This window comes from Bactrocera dorsalis, chromosome 1 (assembly GCF_023373825.1).
Source record: "Bactrocera dorsalis isolate Fly_Bdor chromosome 1, ASM2337382v1, whole genome shotgun sequence".
Taxonomy (NCBI): Eukaryota; Metazoa; Arthropoda; class Insecta; order Diptera; family Tephritidae; genus Bactrocera; species Bactrocera dorsalis.
The window spans coordinates 24,497,077-24,521,341 of record NC_064303.1 but is presented as its reverse complement, the minus strand read 5'-3'; the positions used below and the strand labels follow the sequence as shown (position 1 = coordinate 24,521,341).

Below are 24,265 nucleotides of genomic sequence, written 5' to 3'. Positions count from 1 at the left end.
AATAAATCAAATAGTTTGCTTAGAAAAAATTCTTGAAAAATGCCTTTTTTTCGACCTCCTAACTGTATATAACCCCTTAAGAACTACAGGGTGGTCCAACTAATTTATTCACGATGTATTATTTAGTTTAGTTATTTCGATTGTGGGTAGGGCTTAGCATATTTGACACAGATTATTGTTCAAGACAGCGATGCAATCCCAGAATAATTTGTTAAGATCAATCAAAGGATAAAACTCATATTTGCCGGATAAACTGTGGTCCTTCTCCACCTTTTCACTCTACTCATCTCTTTCCACTGCTTCCACCGGCGGGTACTGCATCGAAGACCTCCAAAGCTGGAGTGTTTTCTCTCATCTGGATAATATGATCTAGCCAGCGTAGCCGCTGTCTCTTGATTCGATGAACTATGTCAATGTTGTCGTATATCTCGCTCCATTGTTTGCTTATTGGCCGTTGCTAAGTCGCAAAGGACCATAAATCTTCGGCAAAATACATCTCTCGAACACTCCTAAGACCGACTCATCAGATGATGTCACTGTCTATGGCTCCGCACCATATTAGCAGGACGGGAATAATTAATGACTTATAGAGTTTGGTCTTTGTTCGTCGAGAGAGGATAATTTTTCGGTCTAAAGTAGCACCAGTAAGAGTGATTCTGCTTTGGATTTCAAGTCAGTTATTGTTGTTGGTGTTGGTACTGGTTCCAAGACGAAATTATCTACGATTTCAAAATTACAACTATCAACGGTGACGTGTGAGCCAAGTTGCGAATGCGATGACTGTTTTTTTTACGACAGAAAATATTTCGCCTGGTTCTCGGTCACATCCGAACCCATACGCTTCGCTTCTTTATCCAGTCTGGAGAATCATCGGCGATATCATCGGCGTGCAGCTGCTGGCGTACTCTTATAAAAGATTGTACCTTCTCTATTTAACTTTGTAGCTCGTATTATTTTCTCCAACAATAGATTGAAGAAGTCAGTGAGTCTTCCAGATCCTGACGGAACTTTTGGTGTTGCTCATCGTTAGCTTACAGAGCCGTATTAGTTTTGCAAGGATGACAGATAGAAAACTTTTTTAACTATTTAGCCATGTGTTTAGAAAATCTTCTTTATGCAAAGGAAAAGCGAGTTTTTGAAAATCCTGGACTGGCCTAATGCCCTAATGGAATCTCTCTAAAATCATTTAATTGTCAGAATATACTGGGAGGTTGCTATCATTAGCGTTTATACTTTGCTTTCTTTTATTTACTGTTCAAAGTAGTTGTCTCTTCCATATTCTCAAGGCATGTGTTAAGCGAACTGTTTCCCATCCATTTAAGAATATTATGAAATTGTACCTTTTTAATTGTTTTCGAAGATTTTCAACGAATTTTAGATTGTATCAAAGGGAAGTCCATTGAAAAAATTCAATTAAGTTCGCTGGACCTAATGGTATTATGATTATGTTAATCTCATCTTTGTCCTTCGATTTTGTAATGATAAACATAACATATATAAATTATTTGCAAGTAAGTAAAGGTTCTACATCTTGAAAGCAATTAGGTATACCATAGTTTGTGGTAAGCTTGTTCATAAAATAAGTGTCCACTGAGAGCACCAAGAGAAAGCTATTTTCGGTTGAGGTTATTCAGTCATTTCCAGACCACTTTGGTTAACAAACATTATTGTCTTTTTTTACAAACAAATACAGAATTATAGTAGAGTCTCTTCGGGTTCATCTTAATAGAAAGACCTGAATATGGTTGCCTACACATAATATTTCTTACATTAGTTTTCAGTTAATGACAGCTACAAGTAAAAAGCTAAGAATTAAAAGAAATACAACAGCATTTGATTTTTTTAATTTATAAGTTGAACATTTTTTTGCTCTAAAGTACATATATGTACGTATGTACTATGTGTATATTATCTATCGGCAAGCTAAACAAGTTTCTTTAAATTTCACTCATATGAGCCGCAACAAAAAATCAGCTGCGGATGATAGGTTTCTTACTCACCTTAAAGCTTTTACACAAAAGTTGTTGAACTTGACAGTTGATGATCTATAGTTCGCGCAAGAACGAAGAAAGTTTAGAGTGCATAAAAATTTCAATCACCCGGATTTCAACACGTCTAGTCAGCCGGATCATTTATATATGTATATAACCGCACCTTACCTTATATCAATTTGTGGTGATACGTACAGCAGTTAGACAAGCAAAACTATTATACTCTGTAGTGGCATGAAATAAGAGCATGAAAATGGAGAACGGGTAAATCGACTATGTTATATATAATTTTAAACAATTTTAACCAGTTATGGATGAAGGAATCCACAGCTGGAAACAGTAAAAATAAAATTAAGTATACGTTGGAGTGTATAAAGAGTTGATACAATTTACTATTTTCAGGTACATACTACATATTTGAGAAAAATTAAATTTTTTGGGCCGTTTTGCTGCTCTACATTCAGTTGCCTTTCAATCCATTGCGCACAACTAATAATGCATAATAACTACTTAAATCCCAACCCCCAAAATAGTTGAAGTTCTTAGTTTGGTTGATCTGAATTAAATTCAACTGAGAGGAGTTGTAAATCGTAATAGGGACAGCTCATCTTCCGATGAATAAAGGACAACATGAAAACAGAGATTGATGATAACAGATATTAAAATAAAAACTTCCAAATTTGACCAAGAGTTTTATTATGATATTCGACTCATATACATATATTTTTAAATAAACAATTAGCGCTCAAAAAGTAATGATGTAATGATGTTAAGGAAGACATATACATTCGATAGCTCATTTTGCAGCTTCTTTGCTCAAAAAGTTTGTTTCATTAGGTCCGCATAAAAATTTTTAATCCGAATCTTTTTTCCATTCATCATTGTGGGATGCTAATGTGTGAGGAGGCTAATGCTAGCCTCTCTTAAGACATTGCTTAACAGTTGAACACTTTATTTTTAAGGTATCGAGAATATGTTTGAGTTAATAGGTAGTCAGTGAATGGTAACTCTATCGCATTCCCCCTTTGCATTTTCTTGGCCATGAGCGGTTGCAGTCTACCTCCAGCTGAGCGTATATGTATATATTTTCCCCTAGTTCCTAGGTGGAACATAGGGCCTCCAATTTATCGTTCTTATTCTTCACTTTGTTTATTTCGGTTTCGGTAATCAGAGGGTTTAAGATGAGTAAGTGATTGGCCTTCTGCATCCGAGCCTAGTTCCGGGGCTGCCGGTTTCGCCTCTAGGCAGGCAATGGCGTGGGAATTTCCTCCTCGCAGGCGCTAAGGTTATACCGCCTTTTCTCGGTCGACAGAGCCTCGTTTGTAGTGAACAGAGGGTACCGCGCGAAGGTGAGGTTGACGTTTGGGAGGGATAGGCTATATATTCGCATCACCAATCCCATTTGCCCATTTTTGGTATTAGCTGAATGGGATACCCCCATGAGTGTATAATGAGATTTAATGTTAACGATGAAAAAGTACAGTGAAATCTCTATTAAGCGGACGCTCTATTAGGCGAGTATCTTTTTTAATTAATTTGGCCGGTTGGAAGATTTTTTGAAGTTTATTAAGAAGAATCTATTAAGCGCGTCTCTACTAACCAGACAGATGGGCAGAGTCCCATCAGTGTCCGCTTACGAGAGATTTCACTGTATTTGTTGATTTGCTTTTCCGGTTACGAAACACGTTATTATATTGTATTTTAAGAGATATTCTTTGCCAAAAGCTTTTACGCTACTTTAATACTTTAGCGCAAATAAGATTCTATGACAAGACTAAGCATAAACAGACAGTAAAGCAAAGCACCTCTTGTTATTAAGCTTGATAGTATTCGAGAAAAAGTACTCTGAAAACTTTTTTGGTTCGATGAAAGACAGGTTTGAGTCTCGAATGATAGATTTCAGATAATTAAATTGAGTACTGATTTATTTAGGTAAATGTACTTCAGTTAAGGTTATTGAGGGCGATCCAGGTCTTGATTAAAAGAATGTTTCAGATTAGGAGTATAAATATCTTGAAGAATGTGAAATTTGTGTATGTTGACCCGAACGATTACTAGCACTGTATAAGTGCCTCTATTTCTCTTCTTTGATATCAAGTGAGTTTATGCCGACAACAACATTTGACACTTTCCTAAAGTTAGAAAAAAGCTCAGTTAAAGCTTGCTTTGGTTTTAGACTAATTAACCACATATTTTTAACAGTTTCTTCTTTGGTTTGATTAAACGAATGATATTAAGTAAAAATAAATTTTTTCATGAACGAAAAATCTTATAATTACACCTAAATTCTCCTGCAAGAGTTGAAAAATAAATTGTGTTCTCTTTCTTATTAATGGTTTTTCCCACTTTTGGTTTTTACACCTACTTCCGCTTTATATCTTTTTAAATTTCAACATCATCACGTTTCTAATCAAAAACTATTATTTTTCTCTTATCTTCCTTGCGCTACTTATATACATATGTGTTCGCCGCACAGCCATACCGGTTGGCAATTGGACAGCACCGGATGTGGACTACAATGAACGCTTCGGATGGGAGGGTGCCAACGATATGAGTGCCAATTATCGCGATGCGTTGAGACGTGGCCTCCCATTTCCAATACTGACTGTGGCTGAGTATTTCAGTCAGGGCCGCGAGGGTTTTTGCTGGGGTGGCCAATATCGTGCTGCCGGCTATTTTGCCAGCATAATGCTGTGGGCATCGTTAGCCTCATGGCTGCTCATGAATCTGCTGCTTATCGCTGTGCCACGTTACGGTGCTTACATGAAGGCGCTAACGGGCGCATTGCTCATTGGCACCAATATTGGCTATTATTGCATGCTGCCAAAGCGTCCGTTGATCATCTATTTGGAAGGTGGCCGCTTGGAGTTCAAGCTCGGCTGGTGTTATTGGCTTTTGCTGGTTGCCGGTAAGCGTATATTGCGTATGACTAACGTTGATTGCAATTAGGTCGAATGAATTAATCGCTACTGTAATGTTCTTTTTCTAATTTTTTATGTGATTTTTTTTTTTAATTTGCTTTGGCAATTATCTCTTTCCAGGTATCCTTTGCTTCATTTGTGGCGTTTTAATATCCATAATTGACTTAGTGTGGCCGCACACTTTCTCCACCGTGCTCGAAGTGTATTATGGCACACCGTACGACAGACATGTTATTCTGGAGGAATCAAGTGATGTGCGTTATCGCAAACGTGGTACTGCTGGCGGTGGTGCTGGTGGCTTAGAGGATCCACCAGGCTTGGGTTCGCGTATTTTGCGTCGTCTGTCGTCGAAGGCACGAGATCATGGTAATGCTGCCGCTTATTATGGTGGTAATGCCGGTGGTGCTGGCGTATCCGGTGCGGCGAGTGTTAGTGCTGGTGCATCGGGTGCTATGGTGCCGGGTTCTTTTGAAAATAAAAGCTTCCAGCCGGACGTGCCGAAAAGCCCATGGCGTTATCCGTTTAGACGTGCACAGCAATTGCAAGCGGCGCGTCCGAATGCGCGTCTACAGCGCACCATTTCACAGGAGTCGGGCTCCAGTATAGCATCAGCGGCCATACATATTTCGCCATTACATAAGCACGCGCTGGCGCGTATGCTGCCGTAAGTATTGGAATGGGGGAAGAAATTTCAGTTATGTTTTTTAAGGGCCAGGGTCTTTACTAAAAAATAGTTTTTTTATGGGAAATGAAATCATAACTGGTTGAAAATTCATAAAACTGAGTATTTATTGATTTATACTTTCTTAGAATTCTTAAGCAATGTTAGATAATGTTAGATGACTGATCCCTCAATATTCAGTATGGCGAGGGATCACATTTAGAATACTTATTAAGCACAGACCTTCGTGAAGCCAATTAAAAGCTCATATATTTCATTATCAGCTATCTATAAGGCACCTTGAACCTACCACAAATCTGCTTCGGTGCAAGCATCGATTTAACAAAAGCGGATATTCAAAAGGAAAGCGTTGAGATAAATGTATTTCATCTTCTTGTAAGCAGCCTGGTCAGGTCAAGCAACCCCACCAGTCTAATCATCTAGTAGCTCGATGCCGGAGGTAAGGAATTTCGGCATCGCTTGAATAATCTAGAGCGTACACTCAGGGAGTTCAAGGCTAATGACGTCGCTTTAGTAAACTCATACTTCTCCACCAAATTTCCCCGGCTCATCGTCCCTCTCCTCCAGCGAGTTTGCCCCACTCCCATACCTCACTCGAAGCTATGTGAGCAGGGAAAAAACTACGCTATCCCTTGTCGGCAACCTGGTATTTGAAGTTTTACAAGTAAAAAAAATAGATAATATTTTGTACCGTTAGGTATTTTTGTTTATGCCAGTTGCTTATAAGCATTTTTGATCAAGAAAGGGGTGGCAAGATGCAGACATACAGCAGATTTTGAAGATAGACTGGGACAAATCTTCTGATGAAGATTGTGATGAAGATGACGATGAGCTTCTGGAGGAAGGTTTGAAAGAGATTTTAGAAAAGGGTGAAGAATTATAAATCGATTTACTAGAAAGTACTGCCAACCAAGAAATTTCTAAATAACCAGAAAATATGGAACCTTAATTAATGAAAAAAATTGATGGATCGCAATTAAAATGGAGAAAAAGTCCAATCAGCATTGAAGACGTGACTTGAAAAGAGTCCGAAGAAGACATTAACGTAGTACATAAGCCAATTCCATATTTCAATAAGATGTTCGATTGTTCTTTAATAAAATTGATTGCGAAACAGACCAGTATGTATTTCTTCCAAGAGTTCGGCAGTGAACTCAATTGCTCAAATGAAGATATTCGTCGATTTCTTGGAGTTTTGTTGTACTTGGGCGTAGTCCAGCTGCTTTTTAGAACGATAAAACTCAAACTTATCGCAATAACAGATTCTGGTAAGTCGAAGAAACCATCTAAAAGCGATAATAATTATGACAAATTATACAAAATTTGTTAACTATTGTCGTTGCTCAAAGCCCCGCTAAGCCCCACAATTAAGGATTTAAAATGTTAATGCACACAGGCTAGTCTGGAAGTATTTATGACTAGCCTTTCATTTGGGTTCGGCATATTAACCGACATTGTGGTGTACTTAACATCCGCAGTATCAAATTTTACAATTACAAGCTTTTTTGAGCAAGAAATGTGGGTCTAAAAGAAATGGTGATATTTTGCAGCCTCACGGTCCGAAAAATTCGAATGGGAAAGTGTGAACTAAAGTTTGAGTCAGACTTGGAAATGTTTGGCAGGGGATCGTATAAAATGAAATGCCAGCCAGTTCAGTTATTGCCCACATTTATGGGAGATGAACCAACCCGGACATGTAAGCGTTGGAATGGGGAAGAAAAAAAATGTTTAAGTTCCGAGACCGGCTATTGTTTCCAAATACAATAAAGTGAAACATCGCTCCATATTTCACTAGAGCTTAAGCACAGTAGTTATCAATTCCTGGCTTCTAGCTCTAAGTGCCAAGCATGTGCCACTTATAAAATTCCAGATGTATATCGCAAACTGAGCTCTTAAGCGCTACGCCACGGTGTTTTCCAGTTTTACTCAAAAGAAGAGAGGATGCATTAGTTCTACGCAAAACGTAGAAACCGACTGAACTTCAGCTTCATCTGCTTCCTCAGAGTCATCTAGCCTGAAGCGCCGTCATGTTATTGAAGAACCCCGCAACTCAAAGCGATATGATGAAAATGGTCATTGGATAGGTTGGGGAGAGAATGAACGATGCCGTCTCTGTAAAACCGGAACACCTCTCTAAAAATGCGTAAAATATGGTGTCCATATATGCTGCTATACTTAAAGTACAAAACAAACCTATCAGTATATGATAAATAAACCGCATGGTAAAATGGCCGCATCAAGTTAAAGAGCTAAAACTTTTTATGGTAGTTAACTGAGGCATTTTAAGTCAGAAAACTAAAAAAAAAAATTTCATAGTTTGTTTAGGTGCGGTCCCGAAAGGGTTAAATCGAATCATCGCACTGTATACATCGAGCGTGAGTAAATTTCGTAGTGGAGGACAATTTTTTTTAGCGTTCAATTTTACTAACTTGATTACAGAAATTTAATTTTAGAGATACCAAAACTTCTGACTGCATAATGTGGCACTTATTTACTTGCACCTATTATTAGGGGAACCAATTATTAAGTTTTTTGCCTCAAAGCTCATTTTTTATTATTTTTTATATATTGCTTACGGTACTCATTCATTTTAATACATATTCCACTTTTATTCCTCTTTTTAGTAATCCACCCATGAATCGCATTCGAGATGTGGAACATTGGTGACCTCAACAATATTAATGTCCGAGACAAACTTCATTTTTTGGAAAATATTGCTAAGGAAAAGCAGATATTTATAAGTGAAAATTAATTTAGAGCGTAACTTCTCGTTCGCAATTAAAGTTATACATACGTGTAACTGAAAACAAATATTGTGATACAAAAACGAAAAATAAGAAACTATTTAGAACTACAATTGACAAGTATACATATACATATTAACATATATAGGAAAGATAAACTAGGTCTTAAGCATTCGAATGCCAATACAAGTACGATTATGATTTTAAATTAGAGAGACAATTTCCGAGAAGCTGATGACAGCACAGACAACGACACAAGTTGATAACTTCAATGTGATAACACAGTTATGTTTCAGCACAATATTTAAAAGAAAATATACTTGAATTGTTTTTACTCTTACAAAATAAAAAGGTTCGCTTTGTTAAAAGTTTCCGTAGTTATTGTCGATGGCGTTTATTATAAAATAACGATTAAGTTAGTCCTAATTTAACAAAATTATTTATTGAGTATTAAAAGATGAAACAAAAATGAAATAATTGAATGAGATAATTTTAAGTGCGTATAATATGTTAAATATTTAAGTAAATTTTGCATTTCATGCTAATTTATTTTATGCTTACGAACTTAAGACATTTTAATTAGTCCCTAAACTATCTGTATTTTATAAACGTAACTTTTGTCATAAAATAATATGTTAAAGCGTAATGTGAAAATATGAGTGTTTTCAGAGCCTGCAGTAATGTACTAGCATATAAAATTATCGGCTTATTAATTAAGCTAGAAACAATAAATTTGTAAGGAAATACTATGTTGGTAGCAAAGCAGCCATTTCGAACGCGAGAATATTTTATAAATTAAGAAGCTATAAAAAATTAAAATAAATTAACTTAATGCCATAAACTGGGTGTTTTCTTAGAAGTGGTTAACTTCTTAAAGGTGGAAGGCTCCCAAAAGTGCGGTTTTGAATCTAAGAAACTGTAGTTTTGCCAAAATGATGGTGCTCGAAAAGACCAAGCTCGCTAAGAAGCACGTACCTAAAGAACGGCTTTCGTGTTGTTGTTGTAGTGGCAGAAAACATTCCTTAACTAATTTTGAGGCATCGTGCTGATTTGACAGTTCTTGACTGGTTCAAAATCCTTACTTAGACCCGACTGTCATGGGAACGCGGGCATTGCGGACTTCACAAATATTACATTACAGGCCATTCTACAGCTAACACCCTTGGATATTGCCGACAGGTATATTGCTGCGAATATCAATTTAAGGCTGAGAGAAGCTGGGTATATAAATGGTGCCAAACAGGATCACTCTAAAATTCCCGGCTCCATCAATTGCATCCCTGAAAAATTGGTGGTATCTCCCCTCACATACCGATGAGGGATATGTGGACGGGGAAAAGTCGCTGGAGAAAAGCGGCAGTAAGCTGTTTCATGGACAGGTCGATGCTGTTGAGGAAGGTTGGAGGGGAGTCTTTTGTGGGAATTCTTCCTCAAGCTTAGTTTCAGTTTACTGGACTACTGTAGTAGTAGTCCATGATATCATGTAGGTGAGAATTAATTTCGAAAATCGATTGGCATTGAACTTGCATTGAGTACGGTCAAAGTTAGTCAAGAAGTGTCTGTCCTTACTAGAAATAGCATTGATCTACTTCATTACTCGTTCGGCTACCTGGTCATAACGAAATGGCTGGAAACTGCGAAGCCGATGATCTAGCAAAACGGTGCTCCCATACCCTAATCACATTGGGTGGGAACTTGTTGAATTTCCGTAACATAAGAGATCAACTGAACTATTTGCCCGTAGATAAGTTAATGTTGCCATAATTGTAGGAGTTCCTACTGGACAATGTCAAATAGGCCTTCATGCTGTAAAGCTAAAAATCCAGTTGAGTACCGTTAATTTCCAACAGTGAAAGCGAGCTTTAAACATGCATAATACTATACTTCACACGCATCAACTTTGCAGTGGATATACATATCTGGATATACAATATCTGGGACAATTGGAGTATTGCAAACAATCTGGAAGTGGTTTTGCGGTCTCAAAAAGGGAAAAGAAAGCAAAAGTAATTCCTAGTGTGGTATTATTGGCGAATAGCTTTTTAAGACCAAAGATGCAGTCAAGAATCGTCTAAGTGCTAATCGGTTTCCTCAGGATGGGGCAACAAGCCATTCACAGCATCCAACCATTACTTTATTGGGTCAGACATTTGGCGACTGAATCATGTCAAGAAATGCGTCCGTTAAACTATCTTTTGCGGAAGCACGAAAAATTTGTTAGAAAAACATAGAGAAGGAAAAATGCCTTCCGTCGGTTTAAAGTCAGTGCTATGAAATGTATTAAATGAATCAGAGCTGAATTTCTCGATTCTATCGAAGACTATAGTATCATAATTTTCGAAAGTGACAAAACATTATCAAAATTTATTCATCTCGACATTGATTTAAAGTTTTGCAGAGGGTTTAATGTGCTGAGTATATGCGAGAATATTGAATGGTGAAAATTTTTGAATCAAAAAGCCGATCACTTCATCGAATTTAAGCTTTATTCATTCACGGTCGAGTTTATATATTTATATTAACAGAAGTTGGTTCCACAAAATTTCGCGCAGTTTCTAGTACATATTGAGTACTTATGATGTAGTATGGGCCACATTTCTCTCATAATCTCTTATCTAGCTTATCTATTTGTCTATGTCTATATTGAACAGACAAGACTTTGCTTATGAATAGTGATATTCCAAATTGAAATGTTACACTAAGAATACTTTATTTTAATTCTGTCATCATCTTGTCGTTGTGGGTTTTGCGGAAATTATAAGGGGACTAGTATCACTCTCACAGGAGCTCTCACTAGTCTTTGATTTTTACAAATATTTCTTATAAATTTAAAATTATCCATTTATTAGCCTAAATTTTTTTGATTTTGACCTTGAATTTCCCCATGATCGGTTGATCGCTTCATCGATATGTTGAAAGAATGTAGTCAATAAATCGACAGGAGTGTCATCAACACATAAAATTTCTATCGCACATTGAACTCCGATCTTTTTCATTCATTGCTCACTAACCATTCAATAAATTTCGTTTCTTTCTATATTTCTATGTACATAGATACATATACAACTCTTTTCTTGTTTGCATAATTTTAGGCGTTTTTTCAACGTTTGAATTGAATATATATTCTATAATTTATAGTAAACAAAATAGCTAAGACATAAATCAATAACAAACTACATACAGCATACACTACGTATTTGCTTTTCATTATTACCGTTGTCACTAACATTCGTATGTATGGCATATGTACATAAGGGTGGTTCGCTTTTTACGTGTTATTGTTAACTCGACATCTCTCGCGATTCCGTTTGAATAAATTTGGTGAACATTTTGGGTATGAAACAAATTATTGCTCGAGTCATCCTGATAAAGCTAATTTTTTTAATAGTATTGTAAACGGGTCTCTTGAGTTTATGTGTTTGACATGCAAAAAAGCCAACAATCATCGGAATAGAGGGAAAAAACAAAATCAAATCCTGGCTTGGTGCAGTTACTCCGGGGGGACAGGCGGTCAAATAAAAGCTCTACTTGGCCGTATTGAGGTGTTTGCGTGAGAACATGCGTCGTAAACGACCAGAGTTGTGGAAGAACATTTCATGGATTTTACACGATGATAATGCTCCAGAGCTGAGGGTCATCCCAAAAAGTACATATGAACAGTGTTTCGAGAACTGGAAAATTCTTTCGGCATAAGTGTATCTCATCAGGTTCGGATTACTTTGAAGTCGAAAAAAAAAATATTTCCGAATTTTTGTCACAATGTGTTTCTATTTGTTTGACCACGACTGTGATAATTAAAACTAAGCATAATTCATGTTAAAAATTGTGAAGTGAATGGATATTTTCTGTGCTATTAAAGTTCGGTAGTCTGGCGAACTACCTTAAGTAGCATAGATACCCTTAAAATCTATGCTCAAATCTCGTTATTTTTCAAAGTAAGAACAATTTAAATTTTAATAGTGAGAGTAAGGGACTATTTTATTGAAACATGAAAGTACCTAGCTCCTGGAAGAGATTTAAACGTTCCGAAAGTTCTCACTTCGTCACAGATATTATTTTATAATATATAGTGTACTATTTTTATTTAGATATACTATTTCCCAAAAATATGTCAAATATCGCATTGTTTTCGGCTTAACATAAAGAGCTTCTGTCGCTAGACAACAAAGAACGAACTCGAATAAATCACGACTTGAAATATTGCCCCTAAAAGTAGGCTAATGATCATAGTGTTTTGTAAGATTTTTTACAATAAACCAAACTGCAGTCTAGCTATTGTGTCGTAAAAGTTGTAAAGAGTTGCCATCTTTTGAAAAAGTCACACATAGCAAACACCCACACGTCTAAACAAAAAGAAGTCACACTAATACTAACATATATTTTATGCCGAGTTGATGTATGCATTTGCCAGCAGAAAAATATCAAAATTTATGGCATTTTTATTTGGTGCAATGGCAGCATATTTCATATGACAAATACGCAGGCGCTGCAAAAGGTAAATAAATGTACACTTGAGCCATTGCAGCACTATTAGAATACTTTTGATAGCACCGTGGCTCTTATTTAAATTTTATTTAAAATCAAACTCTTTTCGAGTGTTTACAAAATACATATGTACATACTTATGGATCAAAAGATTTTCTTCGGCGAATATATCCCAAAATCCATTGTAGGCTTTACCGGATATTTTACTAAGCATTAAGTCAAACAAGTCCTTACTTCATGTATATAAAATATGTTCTATCTCTATCATACATGGTTTGTCCGGAAAGCAATAGGACAGTTTGAAAAAATTGATTGAACCAATCGTTACAATTCGTTAAAAGCTTTCAAAGTAGGCTCCTTCTGCGTCCATTCAGAGCTGCCAGCGCGATTTCCAAGCATTGAAGGCGTCACGGAAGGCATTCTCCAGAATAGCCTTGAGAGCCGAGGGCATGCAGCTTGGATTCCCTTTCATCGACCCTTTCAGGCAAGGAAACAAAAAAGTCCGTGAGATGCATCTGGACTTGGCTAGGTAGCTGTTCACAAGAAAGGCGGTGTAAGCCGGGGCGTTGTCTTGGTGCAACTTTTAATCGGCTACGATCTCTTGTCGGACCCGATTGATCCTTCGTTTGAGTCTCTTGAGGACTTCCACGTAAAACTTGGCGTTGACGGTTTGCCCAGGAGGAACAAATTCATGGTGAACGATGCCCTTGATGTCAAAAAACACAATAAGCATCGTTTTCACTTTGGATTTGCTCATTTATCAGCGACCTCTTCCCGGCTCTCCAAAAAGGTCTGGTGCCACCGAAACGCACCACTTCTTGCTAAAGCAACATCTGGGTAAACCTGTTTGATCATATTAAACGGCTATGTCGCAGATTTATCGAGTTTCACACAGAATTTAATCGCGATCCTCTGCTCTAACGAACGCTGCATTTTTGGCTTGCTCCACTCATAGAAGCACGTCGCGCGAAAATATTTGATCTGACTCTCTAGGTTCTCAGAGACAACTGACTAGCCGCTCGTTCGTTAGCGAGGAACGCCCTCTACCGAATCCAGTCGGTGCGGGTACGTTCCGAAGCACAGACGAGGCAGAAGAAAATCAGTCCTACTACTTTCCGGACAAAAGCTGTATCTCTACATCTTCAATTTTCTATGGCCTTCAAATTCACTGTGATTCTTTTCTTGGTATAATATTTTGATGCCATCTAACATTTTCTTTTTTTCTAATTCTTATTTCCACTCTCTACTGGGTTCTTTAAATCTCACATTATACCTATTTTTAATATGGGCATAAACCATATGATCAAATTTGACTCGGACGGGTCTACTTAGACTGCACAAGCAAATATAATCGGCAAATTTGTTTCCAAAATGGTACAAACCTTTTACAACGAGTCCCTTTTCAATATTTGTCCATAATACAAAGTTTCGTAGCAATAAAACATGATGTATTTTAGTTCTCTAGAAGTTACCAAAAAGTACTTGAGAAGCAATTAGGTGAAGAACCTTAGGTCATACGGATCTAAAGTCGCTGAAGTAGTAAGCGCCGAGATTTATTGCGCGGAGCCAGATCTCGGGCGACCTTTAATTAACTTCCACGCAGAAGTCATGGCGGTTAGGAAAGCTGACGAGATAGTTAATAACTAAATTAATTACACCTACATATGTGTGATCTAATTGAAAAGTGAATTTTGTCTATTTCATCTTCTTCAAAGTAATCCCCTTCCGCTGCAATATACTTATACCAACGAACTTTCCAGCCATCAAAGCACTTGGAAAAATCCTCCGTCGTGATGGCCATCGGAGCCTTCTTCGATTCAGCTTTTATATCATTTATTTAATTCCAAGTCTTTTGTTACTGTCCGGCCTTATGGAGAACTCGTCTCAGATTTCTAAGAGCGGCGCAGTTCAAGGCACTGGATGTTGTAACAGGATTAGGTGCACAATGTAGACTTCAGCTCATATTAATAATGAACCTCCACCTGGCACTACGAAAGACCTCTAGGCCTATGTATGGCGGGCAGTCAGCCAGCGTAACCAATCCTCACCTAACATGTTAAAGCCTTGTGGACTTATTGACGAATTCGTTCAAGCGGCGCTTATAGTGTGAAATTTCTGAAACATACATATATAGTATGTCATACTTTTGAAAATATATATACTTGTAGTAGGTAGTAGTTCCTAGGGGGAACATAGGGCCTCAATAAACAAATTATAATTCATTTTATTTACAGCTATAAATTTAATTTCTCTCCAAGAATAACCACTTCTCTGTGCTTCTGCTTCGACTTCCCGTTTCCAAGTGTTGGCTGGTCTCCCGCGTCTTCGGCTTCCTTGCGGATTCTAATCTAGCGCTGTTCTGCTAATGTCGCCGTGAGGCTTTCGCCGAATGTGGCCGATCCATTTCCATTTACGACGTCGAATTTCGATGTGGACCGGTAGCTGTTTGGTGTTGATGCGCATGAATTTTGTCTTCGCTATATTAATTTCAAGTCCAGTTTGTGCGGCGAGATCACTAACAGCTTCAAGTTTCACGGAAATGTGCGAATATTTATGGGACAACAGACAGATATCATCCGCATAGTCCAAATCTTCAAGGCTACCGCTTAAACCTCAAGATATTCCCCTATTAGTCGCACACGCTTGACGCATCACCAAATCCAATACCAAATTGAATAAAAGGGGAGATAGCACGCACCCCTGTCTGACACCAGTCCTAACTTGGATGCCGCTACTTAAAATATTTCCACAACTTACTCGACAACTAGCTCCTGAGTACAGCTGTTTTATTAGGTTAATTAATTTTTCCGAAACTCCTTTGCATACTAGGGCTCTCCAAATCGCATCATGTTTGAGAGTGTCGAACGCTTTCTCAAAATCGATAAAGCAAAGGTAGAGAGGAGTTCGCTACTCTACCGACTGCTCTACAATCACTCGTAAAGTGTTGATGTGATCGACACATGAGCAATGGGGTCTGAAACCAGCTTGTTCTTTACGTAGCTCATGCATCAGTGAATCAGATAACCTTTTGTGAATTATGTGCGTTATTATTTTATTCACCATACATAAATTTTGAAAATAACATAATAATACTTTATTGATCAATACCAAATTTTGGTATCCTAAAAACAATCATCATTTCGTACAAATTTCACTTTTTTTATACGACGCCATTTTGTAAGTTTTCGATTCACTTATGGTCTTAATTATCGGCCTACTGAGCGTACTGTTCGCAACACCGTCATTCATTTTGAGACCCAGCATTCATTACTGGATAATATTCGACTGAATAGACCACGTTCAGCATGCAGTGATGAAAACATAGCAGCCGCAGCTGAGGGTGTACACGAAGGCCGTGAAGAGTTGTTTCGGTGCCGTTCGTACCAACTCGGACTGACGTATGGAACGAACTGGCGCATTTTACGTCGAGATCTTAAATTGAAAGCGTACAAAATCGAACTTGTGCAAAAACTCAAGCTGTTCGACCTTCCCAAGCGACATCGATACGAAGTTTTCGAGCAAAATTTTGTTCAGCAATGAGACACATTTCTGGTTCAATGAGTATGTAAACAAGAAAATTTCCGCTGGAGCTGTTAGAATTTTCGATGCATATATTTTCATAAATAATGCCGGTGAGAATGTAACCGTCAATGGCGACCGTTAAGGCGCCATGATAACCGACTATTTGATGCCTGAAATTGAAGCTCGTGATATCGGCGCCATTTGGTTTCCAAAAATCGCATTAATCTATGAATTTAGTAAGAAAACACTTCGGTGAACAGATTACACATATTGGGACTGTCGATTGACCTTCAAAATTTGCACTCAAGGGATGGATCACCTGAGATGAAGCCACGGCTTACATTTGATAGTGATAATCTTCAAAAAATAAATGCCAAAGAACATGGAATTTGAAGTTTCTGTATTTCTTCTCTAAAAATTTATTCGAAATGGATCACCCCATAATACGTCCTCTTCGAATTCTTTGAAGGTCAAAAACTATTACTATGATGTTTTGAACTTGGTTTAAGTTGTTTGGGACCAAAACATTGATCCGAAAATCTGAGCTTCCCCAATGTCTCATCAAAATGACATTCTTAAGCACCATCAATATCAAAGTCATCTAACATATCGTTTTTTCAAGAAACAATTTTCATTTAATATAAAGAGAAGAACTTGATAAATTTGTAGCTGTAACTATGTAAGTATAACAGTGATTTTATTTGGTTTTGGTTAAATCTACATTATCGGTTCTTTTATTGATGAATACACTGTATGTCTGCTCTTAACACCACCTATAGTGCACGGTCAATATATAAAATATTGGATATGTAAATATGCGTGCAATATTAAACGGAGTTTTTTATTGCATTATTTTCTCCCTGGAGTGAAACCAGTGTGTAGTCGACACAGCAATCGGCGCGTAACAAGCAACGCGGCAGTAAATATCATTGACACATACAGCTGCGGCGCCAAATAATGCAAATTTTTAATATAAACAAATTGTAGAGTATTCGCGCCATTCTCTGTGCAGACACGACAGCTGCACAAAAGCGCCGCCAAAAAAAGGTGAAATTCAAATAAAGCAATAGAAGAATTTCTAGTAAAAAAGTAGACTGAACACGATTTTATATTGCCGCATTGCACAAGTGTACATATGTCGCTCAATTCCTGGCTTACTTGCCTATATATGTATATGTGTCTGTATATATACATTCTATATATCGTATAATCGACGGCAAACACCAATGCATTGCGCTCAACGCTTGCGGCTTAATGCTTCGCTCGCTCCGCCACATACACCCGCACGTGGCGTGGGAGTCAGTGCCGCATTCGGCCTGCCAGCAATTCGCCGTTTATTGTGTGTTTAGTATATTTCATATTTTCCTCAGTGATTTTGCCAGCGCACACTTGCCTCCGGCATAGAGCAATATTTGCATTGCCCGCCCGGCGTGGCGCACTCATATGTATGTAGTATATGAAGTGCTTGCGCAAACACACGCCGCGTAGCTTATGTCCATGCTGCCAGTAAGCGTTAGTTATCTACGGTGATTTCCAGAGTAAACATGATTTTTCCTACGAGTTACGATTGACTTTTATTTAAGAGAGTATTTGATTTAAAATACCGCAATCTTCGCAACTTTCTTCGTGAATTACTCTTCTTCTTGACTTATGCTTCTATAGCCTAAGCGATTCTGAACGAGACCAACAGCGTTCTTGCCAGATCGCTCTAAAAAATTTTAGGGTGAATCTCTCTCTTAAAGGGTTAAGGGTAGTCAGAGGCACCAAAAAAGGCGATTTTTCAGTATTTTTTTTGCTATTAAATCGCGTTATTTTAAAAAAGTACTAATATGGCATTATTATAGAATGTGTAGACTTGAAGCCACGAAATTTTCAAAAACAAAAAAATAATTTTCAAAGTTATAGCTGTTTGTGTTGACCCAGTTCCAAAAAAAGGTACTTGCGGTGACAACCATAAGTCCTCGGAGAGTCATCCAAAATCAATCGGACAAAAAAATGAGTTTTATAAATAGATAATCCTGGGCCTGATCGAAGGATTTTTTTTTTTTTCAAAAATTAACAAAATGGCGGCCTCAGGAATTTTTTTCTAAATTTTTGGGAAAAAATCAACAGTTAATTAGTCTTAAAAAATCGAAATTAAAAAAAAAAAAATCCTTCGATCAAGCTCAAGTTTATTATGTATTCTAAAAGTTGTATAAATTTCATTAAAATCTACTAAGCCGTTTCCGAGTTATAGTTGTCACCAGTTCAAAAAAAAAAATAGTTTTGAGAAAAACGCGTTCAAAGTTTGTCTTTTTGCTTTGAAGCGCCCAAGCTCTCTTTGTTGTTTGTCGAATAACTCAAAAACTAATTATCGGATCAACGTGAAATTTCAGAGAATATTTTTAAGATACTACACTTAATGAAAAACATTACACTTAAACAAAAAAAGTATGCAAAACAAAGCCTGGCAACATTGAACATAGCGGTTGATTGATTGCAGCGATGATATTATGTTATTTTCATTTCGTTTTCTTGATATTCGCTTTCTGTGAACACATAGTTATGCTAAGAGGTTACATGCGTTTACGGTTTTTAAAAAATCGAATATTTTTAATGTCTCGTTACATTCTACAACATCTCTAGAACATTGTTCAAAATTTCAAGTTGATCCGAGTAATAGTTTCGGAGATACAATCTTGAGAACTTTTGTGATTTGAGATTTAATTCTTCAAGACTTGGACGAAGGATTTTTTCGGATTTTTTCTTCTCGACCCCAACTATTTGCCAAAAATCCAATTTTCATTTTCTTTTTCTTCGTCCAAATTCGTCAAAGTTAAGGTTTAAACTAAAACAAGTATTTTTTTTTAGATCATCCCGTAAGGAGTTCGAAATTTCAGTATTTTTTTTGTTAATAGCGTTTGTTTGTAACAATAAAAATTCTAATCAAATATTAAATTTTTTATATGAGAAAAAAGTTGTCGAAAAAATGATGTTTTTCCCCGAGGAAACCCATGTAACCCCTTAAGGGTAAAAAGTATGGTAAAAATTTTGCGAAACAAAAAAATTAAAAGTTGCACTATTTGTTTATTTATCAATAACACCGGTCAACACGATTTTTGGGTCTGACATCTACATGTTAAATTTTAGTTTCTCCTATGTCAAAAATAAGGAAAAAAATTTTTTTTCCAGTTAAAGTTTGCTTTTGTAGAAATTAGAGCAATTTTTCGATTTTTAAGCAGAAATGACTGATTTTTATATTTTTTCTACAATTTCACTATAGATTATAATTAGAAAACTTTTTTTTAGATACAAGAGTCGTTTTTATTCAAGATGTGTGATAAACAATAATATATAAATGTCAAATAACAAGACTAAAGACTACTAATTTTTGTAAAGAAAAATTAAAATACATTTTTTTATAAACGTGTATGCGCGCAGATGAAGAACAAAAGAGGCCGGGCGGCGTCCGTCGGTCCCTTTTGTTAATTATGTGTGGTGTCATAATGCGTGTGGTGTGTTGGTGTACTGTTTACTTTCGGGTTAATCTAAGTGCTGCAATTTTTGATTTATGAAATAAATTAAAATATACTTATCGATGTAGATCAGCCCAAAGCAAACTTAAAGAACTAAAAATTAATATTTAAGTGTTTTTCAATGTCTAGAATCAGAATCCAAGCATGAGAACAGAAACCCAAAAAAAAAAAAAAAATTTTGTTGACCTGTGTAATATGTTTCAGTCGAAGGTCATTAGATACATAGCTATTCATACGAATATGTACTCTAAAATAAAATTATCCTGATCGATTTCAGATCATCCACAATGTAGAAGTCGTGGGTACCACTTTTAAAGATGGCGTCTTCCGGTCACTCATATCTCCACCTAATATAAAGAAAAATTGAGAACACATTTTTTTCTCTGTACCGTATTACATGTAGAGTAACATATAAAAAACCTGAACTCTCAAATAATAATTTGTGTGAAAGAAAAATATTGAAAAAAGGTGGCTTTCACCATACTACCCCTTAAAGATTCTAGGTAATCACCACACCGATATCATCTCTACGTTCGTAGGCTATAATATGGTTTAGAATTATATGAATTAAAATTTAAGAAATTACTGTAAGTTTTCTTAAAATTATGTATTTTATGAATGGTTCGTAGATGTTCTTCCTTATTGAATTTCGAAAATTCTATGATGATAAAATTTCAGTCAACCTGGCAGCACCTTTTTGTTCTATTGAAAGAAATTTTGACAGATCTTCTTCTTAATTGGCGTAGACACTGCTTACGCGATTATAGCCGTTTCACGAGGACATCAACCAGCTGGGCAGCGGCACCTTCCCAATTAAGGGACCGGACATTCCAGGTGCATGTCCTCAAATCATAGTCCTTAATTCGTTTGCCATGGTCATCATCAAAAGGGGGGTCTCTCATCCGAGGCTGTTGTTGATTTTTCATTGGGGGTGTTTTTTAACGTGGCGGGTCCCAAACCCAGCGTACAACCCTATGCAGGGGATGTTTTGCCTTCTCACTTTAGCTCGCCCTCAAACGGATTTTCTTAGGCTACCCAGAGGCTACTTGGTCAAAGACCGGAAGTCGTGAGCTGCTTGAGTTACATGTAAAAGAATCGTTTCTGGCTACTCCCAACTGAATGGCGATCAGAGAACTTTCCTTACTTGCGTGAACTTCTACACATGACTCCATCCATCATCAATTTTGACAGATACAGTTAATTAATTTTATATCCTCTGAGATAGTGCGGTATTTGTAATTCTCCACTCAGAGCAACTACATTGATATCATAGAAAGGTCTGTGAAAGATAAAACCATCTTAAAGCTGAGTGAGGACGTTCGTAGTGTTGTAATTGAAACATCAACGTTGGATCATCCTGATTTCTGCTGGTTCGTAATGGTCAAGGTTTTACAGGTGACATTAGTGAGTTAATTCCGCTAAATTGAATCCGCCATAGTACTGAGAGTATCTTCCTATAAAATTCTAAGTCTAAGTCTAAAGACCAAAGTCTATACGTTATCTGCGCTTCTTGAAATCATTTTGTGGTTGTTTGCTCAGTATTCATGGTATTCCAAAATATGCGGGTTTATCTGTTACATATTACATTTGAATAAAATTTTACTGAGTTGATCGGTAATGTTCCCAACAAATGGATAACTCTTAAGATGTACTCGTTTATTTTCCATCTTCACTGAGTTTCTCATGAAAATTCGATTGATGTACACTTTGCATATTCTGATGTAGTGAGACTTTAGGGAGCGCAGCAGATCGCTTTAATTTGATCCAAGGTAAATGGATCATTTCTTTAACATAATTTTTATTTGAAATTGTCCTAAAATGCTTAAACGCCTTCTATGGACTTACCCCAGGGTAACTAAATCTAATAACCAAGTTCGCCGATAGAAATGACGAAGACTGCTTTAGATTCAGGGATGCTGATTATATGACGAGTTTCAAACAGATGCGTTGTGAAATCCTGCGCTAGTTTATTTGCATCCTTGACAAATTGAACCACTGCATCTCGGAATCCTCAGCGAAAGGTTCCCTGTCTGAGCACACGGAGGGATTTGTGGGCGCTGCGGAACCGTTGGAGACGAGATGCTTTGATCTTTTTCACGGTTGGTGGTAACCTTCTGTCTTCACTGCACTGTCTTTCCAACAGAGGTGGTTGTCATAAAGGTAGCAGTAGATATTCTACTCCGAAGAGGAGCATTGCCTCTATACTCGTAGCAGAGCTGCAATACTAGATTTGAGCTCGCTGATAATGCGTTATAGACTAGTCAAAGAGTGTGTGGCCTCTTAATCAGTAGCATGAAGTTACTTTGTTATCCGACTTGTTTGGTGCTGGGTCACAAAGGAATCGCTGGAAAGTGAATAGCCGAGGAACTTGCTAGAGAAGGCACCTCTATCCCAGTTTCATCAGCTTGGTAACGTATTATAACCTATGACCTTCCCTAAACTTGACAAGTACTGGTCTACAAATAAAACTTGTGCAGCTGCAAATTTTTCTGGAAACACACGAGGGCCTCTAATCTACTTGCTCTTATCAAGATTCATCTCGCTGCCGTGGTTCGTGTTCTGGCTGGGAACTCTGCAATAAGTTCAGTTGAGATGAGGTTACATAGCTTGTCAGACGTAAATTGCCATAGCTGTAGGGAGGAAGGCGAGGTGAACTCATTTGGACACTTGCTCTCAACTGTTCAGCTTTTGCCAGTTTGAGGTTGAACCATCTTAATAGAAACACTTAACCGGCGAAGTGGCTGGAATTGATATTAACCTCCTTAACAAATTTGCGGTAGGCTCAAAACGCTTTCACAATCTATAAGGGTCTAGGGAGCTGTACGTATGAGTTTGTGGAATCTTCCAGCGATACCAGTTGTGCAAGTGGAATTATGCGTTACCTTTTGCGGGAGGATCAACTCTACTTAACCTAAGCTGTTCTGAAATATATGTCGGATATAAGTCTGAATTTTTTGAAATCTTAGAAGAAATGGGTAGCTTTATGAAAGTCCTGTTAAATTCGGTGCTCAGTTTTTCTCTCTCAAAGCTTTTTACCCTAAAATGCCCCACTGATGCATACAATACATACATAGAAGCCAATATATACACATGTTTGTGTGTGAGCATCGCAAATATGACAGTAAATAAAAACGACATGCGTTTGTTATTTGCGATTTGTTTCGCTTTATAATTTGTGACAAGCGGCAAAAGGAAAATATAGCAGAGAAAGAGACACACACATATACATACAGATATATACACACTAGAATATCATATGAAATACGAGCAAGTAAGGATGTGTACAAGTAATAAAAAAAGTGCTGCTCACAGGAATGCATGTTATATTGCAAAAATGAGATAAAAGAAACTAGCAAAAGCAAGTGGGCAACATTGTGGAGTATAAATCAGTGTTTGTGCGAATTTGAATGCGAACAACTACACACATAGTATGTACCCACATGACTGTACAATACTCGCATGTGGGGACGTGCATATGATTACAGCACGCGTATATTCTTCTTGTCATTGTTGCCTACTTTTGCGCTCCGACTGTGTGTTTGAATTTTCCACGTTCTTTGTTTGAGTCTTTTTTGATTTTTGTAAGTTTTATTTGCTTCCGAAAAGTGGGTATCTCGTTCGCTGCAGATGACAGATGAGTGCAAATGGGATCACTTCCTGTGGTGTTCCTGCAATAAAAGTCACTTATCTGTTGTGAAGCAATTTGCTGCGAAGTTATTAATAAGCAGAAGTAATGAATTGCAAGTTTTCGTGCCATTGTATTACTGTCTCTCTTTTTGGGTTTTGGTTTTTTAAAAATATGCAAATAAATTTGAAACTATTTCGATAAGAGCAGAACAGTCGCGTGCATTCAAATTCCAAAATGTTAGTTTTAAGTTTTGGGTTTTTGTTTGTTGTTGTGATGACGGTAAAGAACTTCTTGAAGCAGTTAAACGCTACATTTCAGTGGCTGAATTCTCTAAGAATAATTTATTATTGCTAAACAGTTTTTTGAAATATTATATCTATATACATACCTATGTATACATCCAATATAGCTTGTAATCTCTCTGTCGCCCACCGGGAAGTCATTCGCATATAAAAGAGGCTGCTTACAATCCTTAACTATTTGAATGGGTTTTTAGAGTACTTTGAGATACTTTTTCATTTTAAGGTTATGCGAGGTGCCGACAAAATGAATAGAACATGCATTAAGTCTTCCACGGTGTGCAGTCTCGAGATTTTTCGAGTGTTGTTCAGCCTATAATTGCATAAATCTTGGGCTCTTGCTTCAAGCGTCAACATTCCTAATTGTAACGAAATATTTTTACTAATACCTGTGTAATGTATTTAAGTATTATGAGCAGATGGAGGCATGAAAATATAAGGGATTCTCTGCTACAAAGATTTCAGCAATTTTCCACGC

The 24,265-nt window shown here is 37.1% G+C and overlaps 1 protein-coding gene across 2 annotated transcripts in view; it reads left to right on the top strand.

Moving 5' to 3' along the window:
• LOC105222238 (dual oxidase maturation factor 1) overlaps positions 1–9,177 on the top strand; it is a 55,951-nt gene extending 46,774 nt beyond the window's left edge. For both annotated transcript variants that reach the window (XM_049448925.1, XM_049448931.1), the window contains exons 5-7: positions 4,468–4,899; positions 5,033–5,576; positions 8,219–9,177. In XM_049448925.1, coding sequence (XP_049304882.1) covers positions 4,468–4,899; positions 5,033–5,576; positions 8,219–8,261 — 1,019 coding nt within the window. In that variant the 3' untranslated portion in view covers positions 8,262–9,177. The remainder of the gene's footprint in view (positions 1–4,467; positions 4,900–5,032; positions 5,577–8,218) is intronic.
• The last annotated feature ends 15,088 nt before the right edge of the window (positions 9,178–24,265 follow it).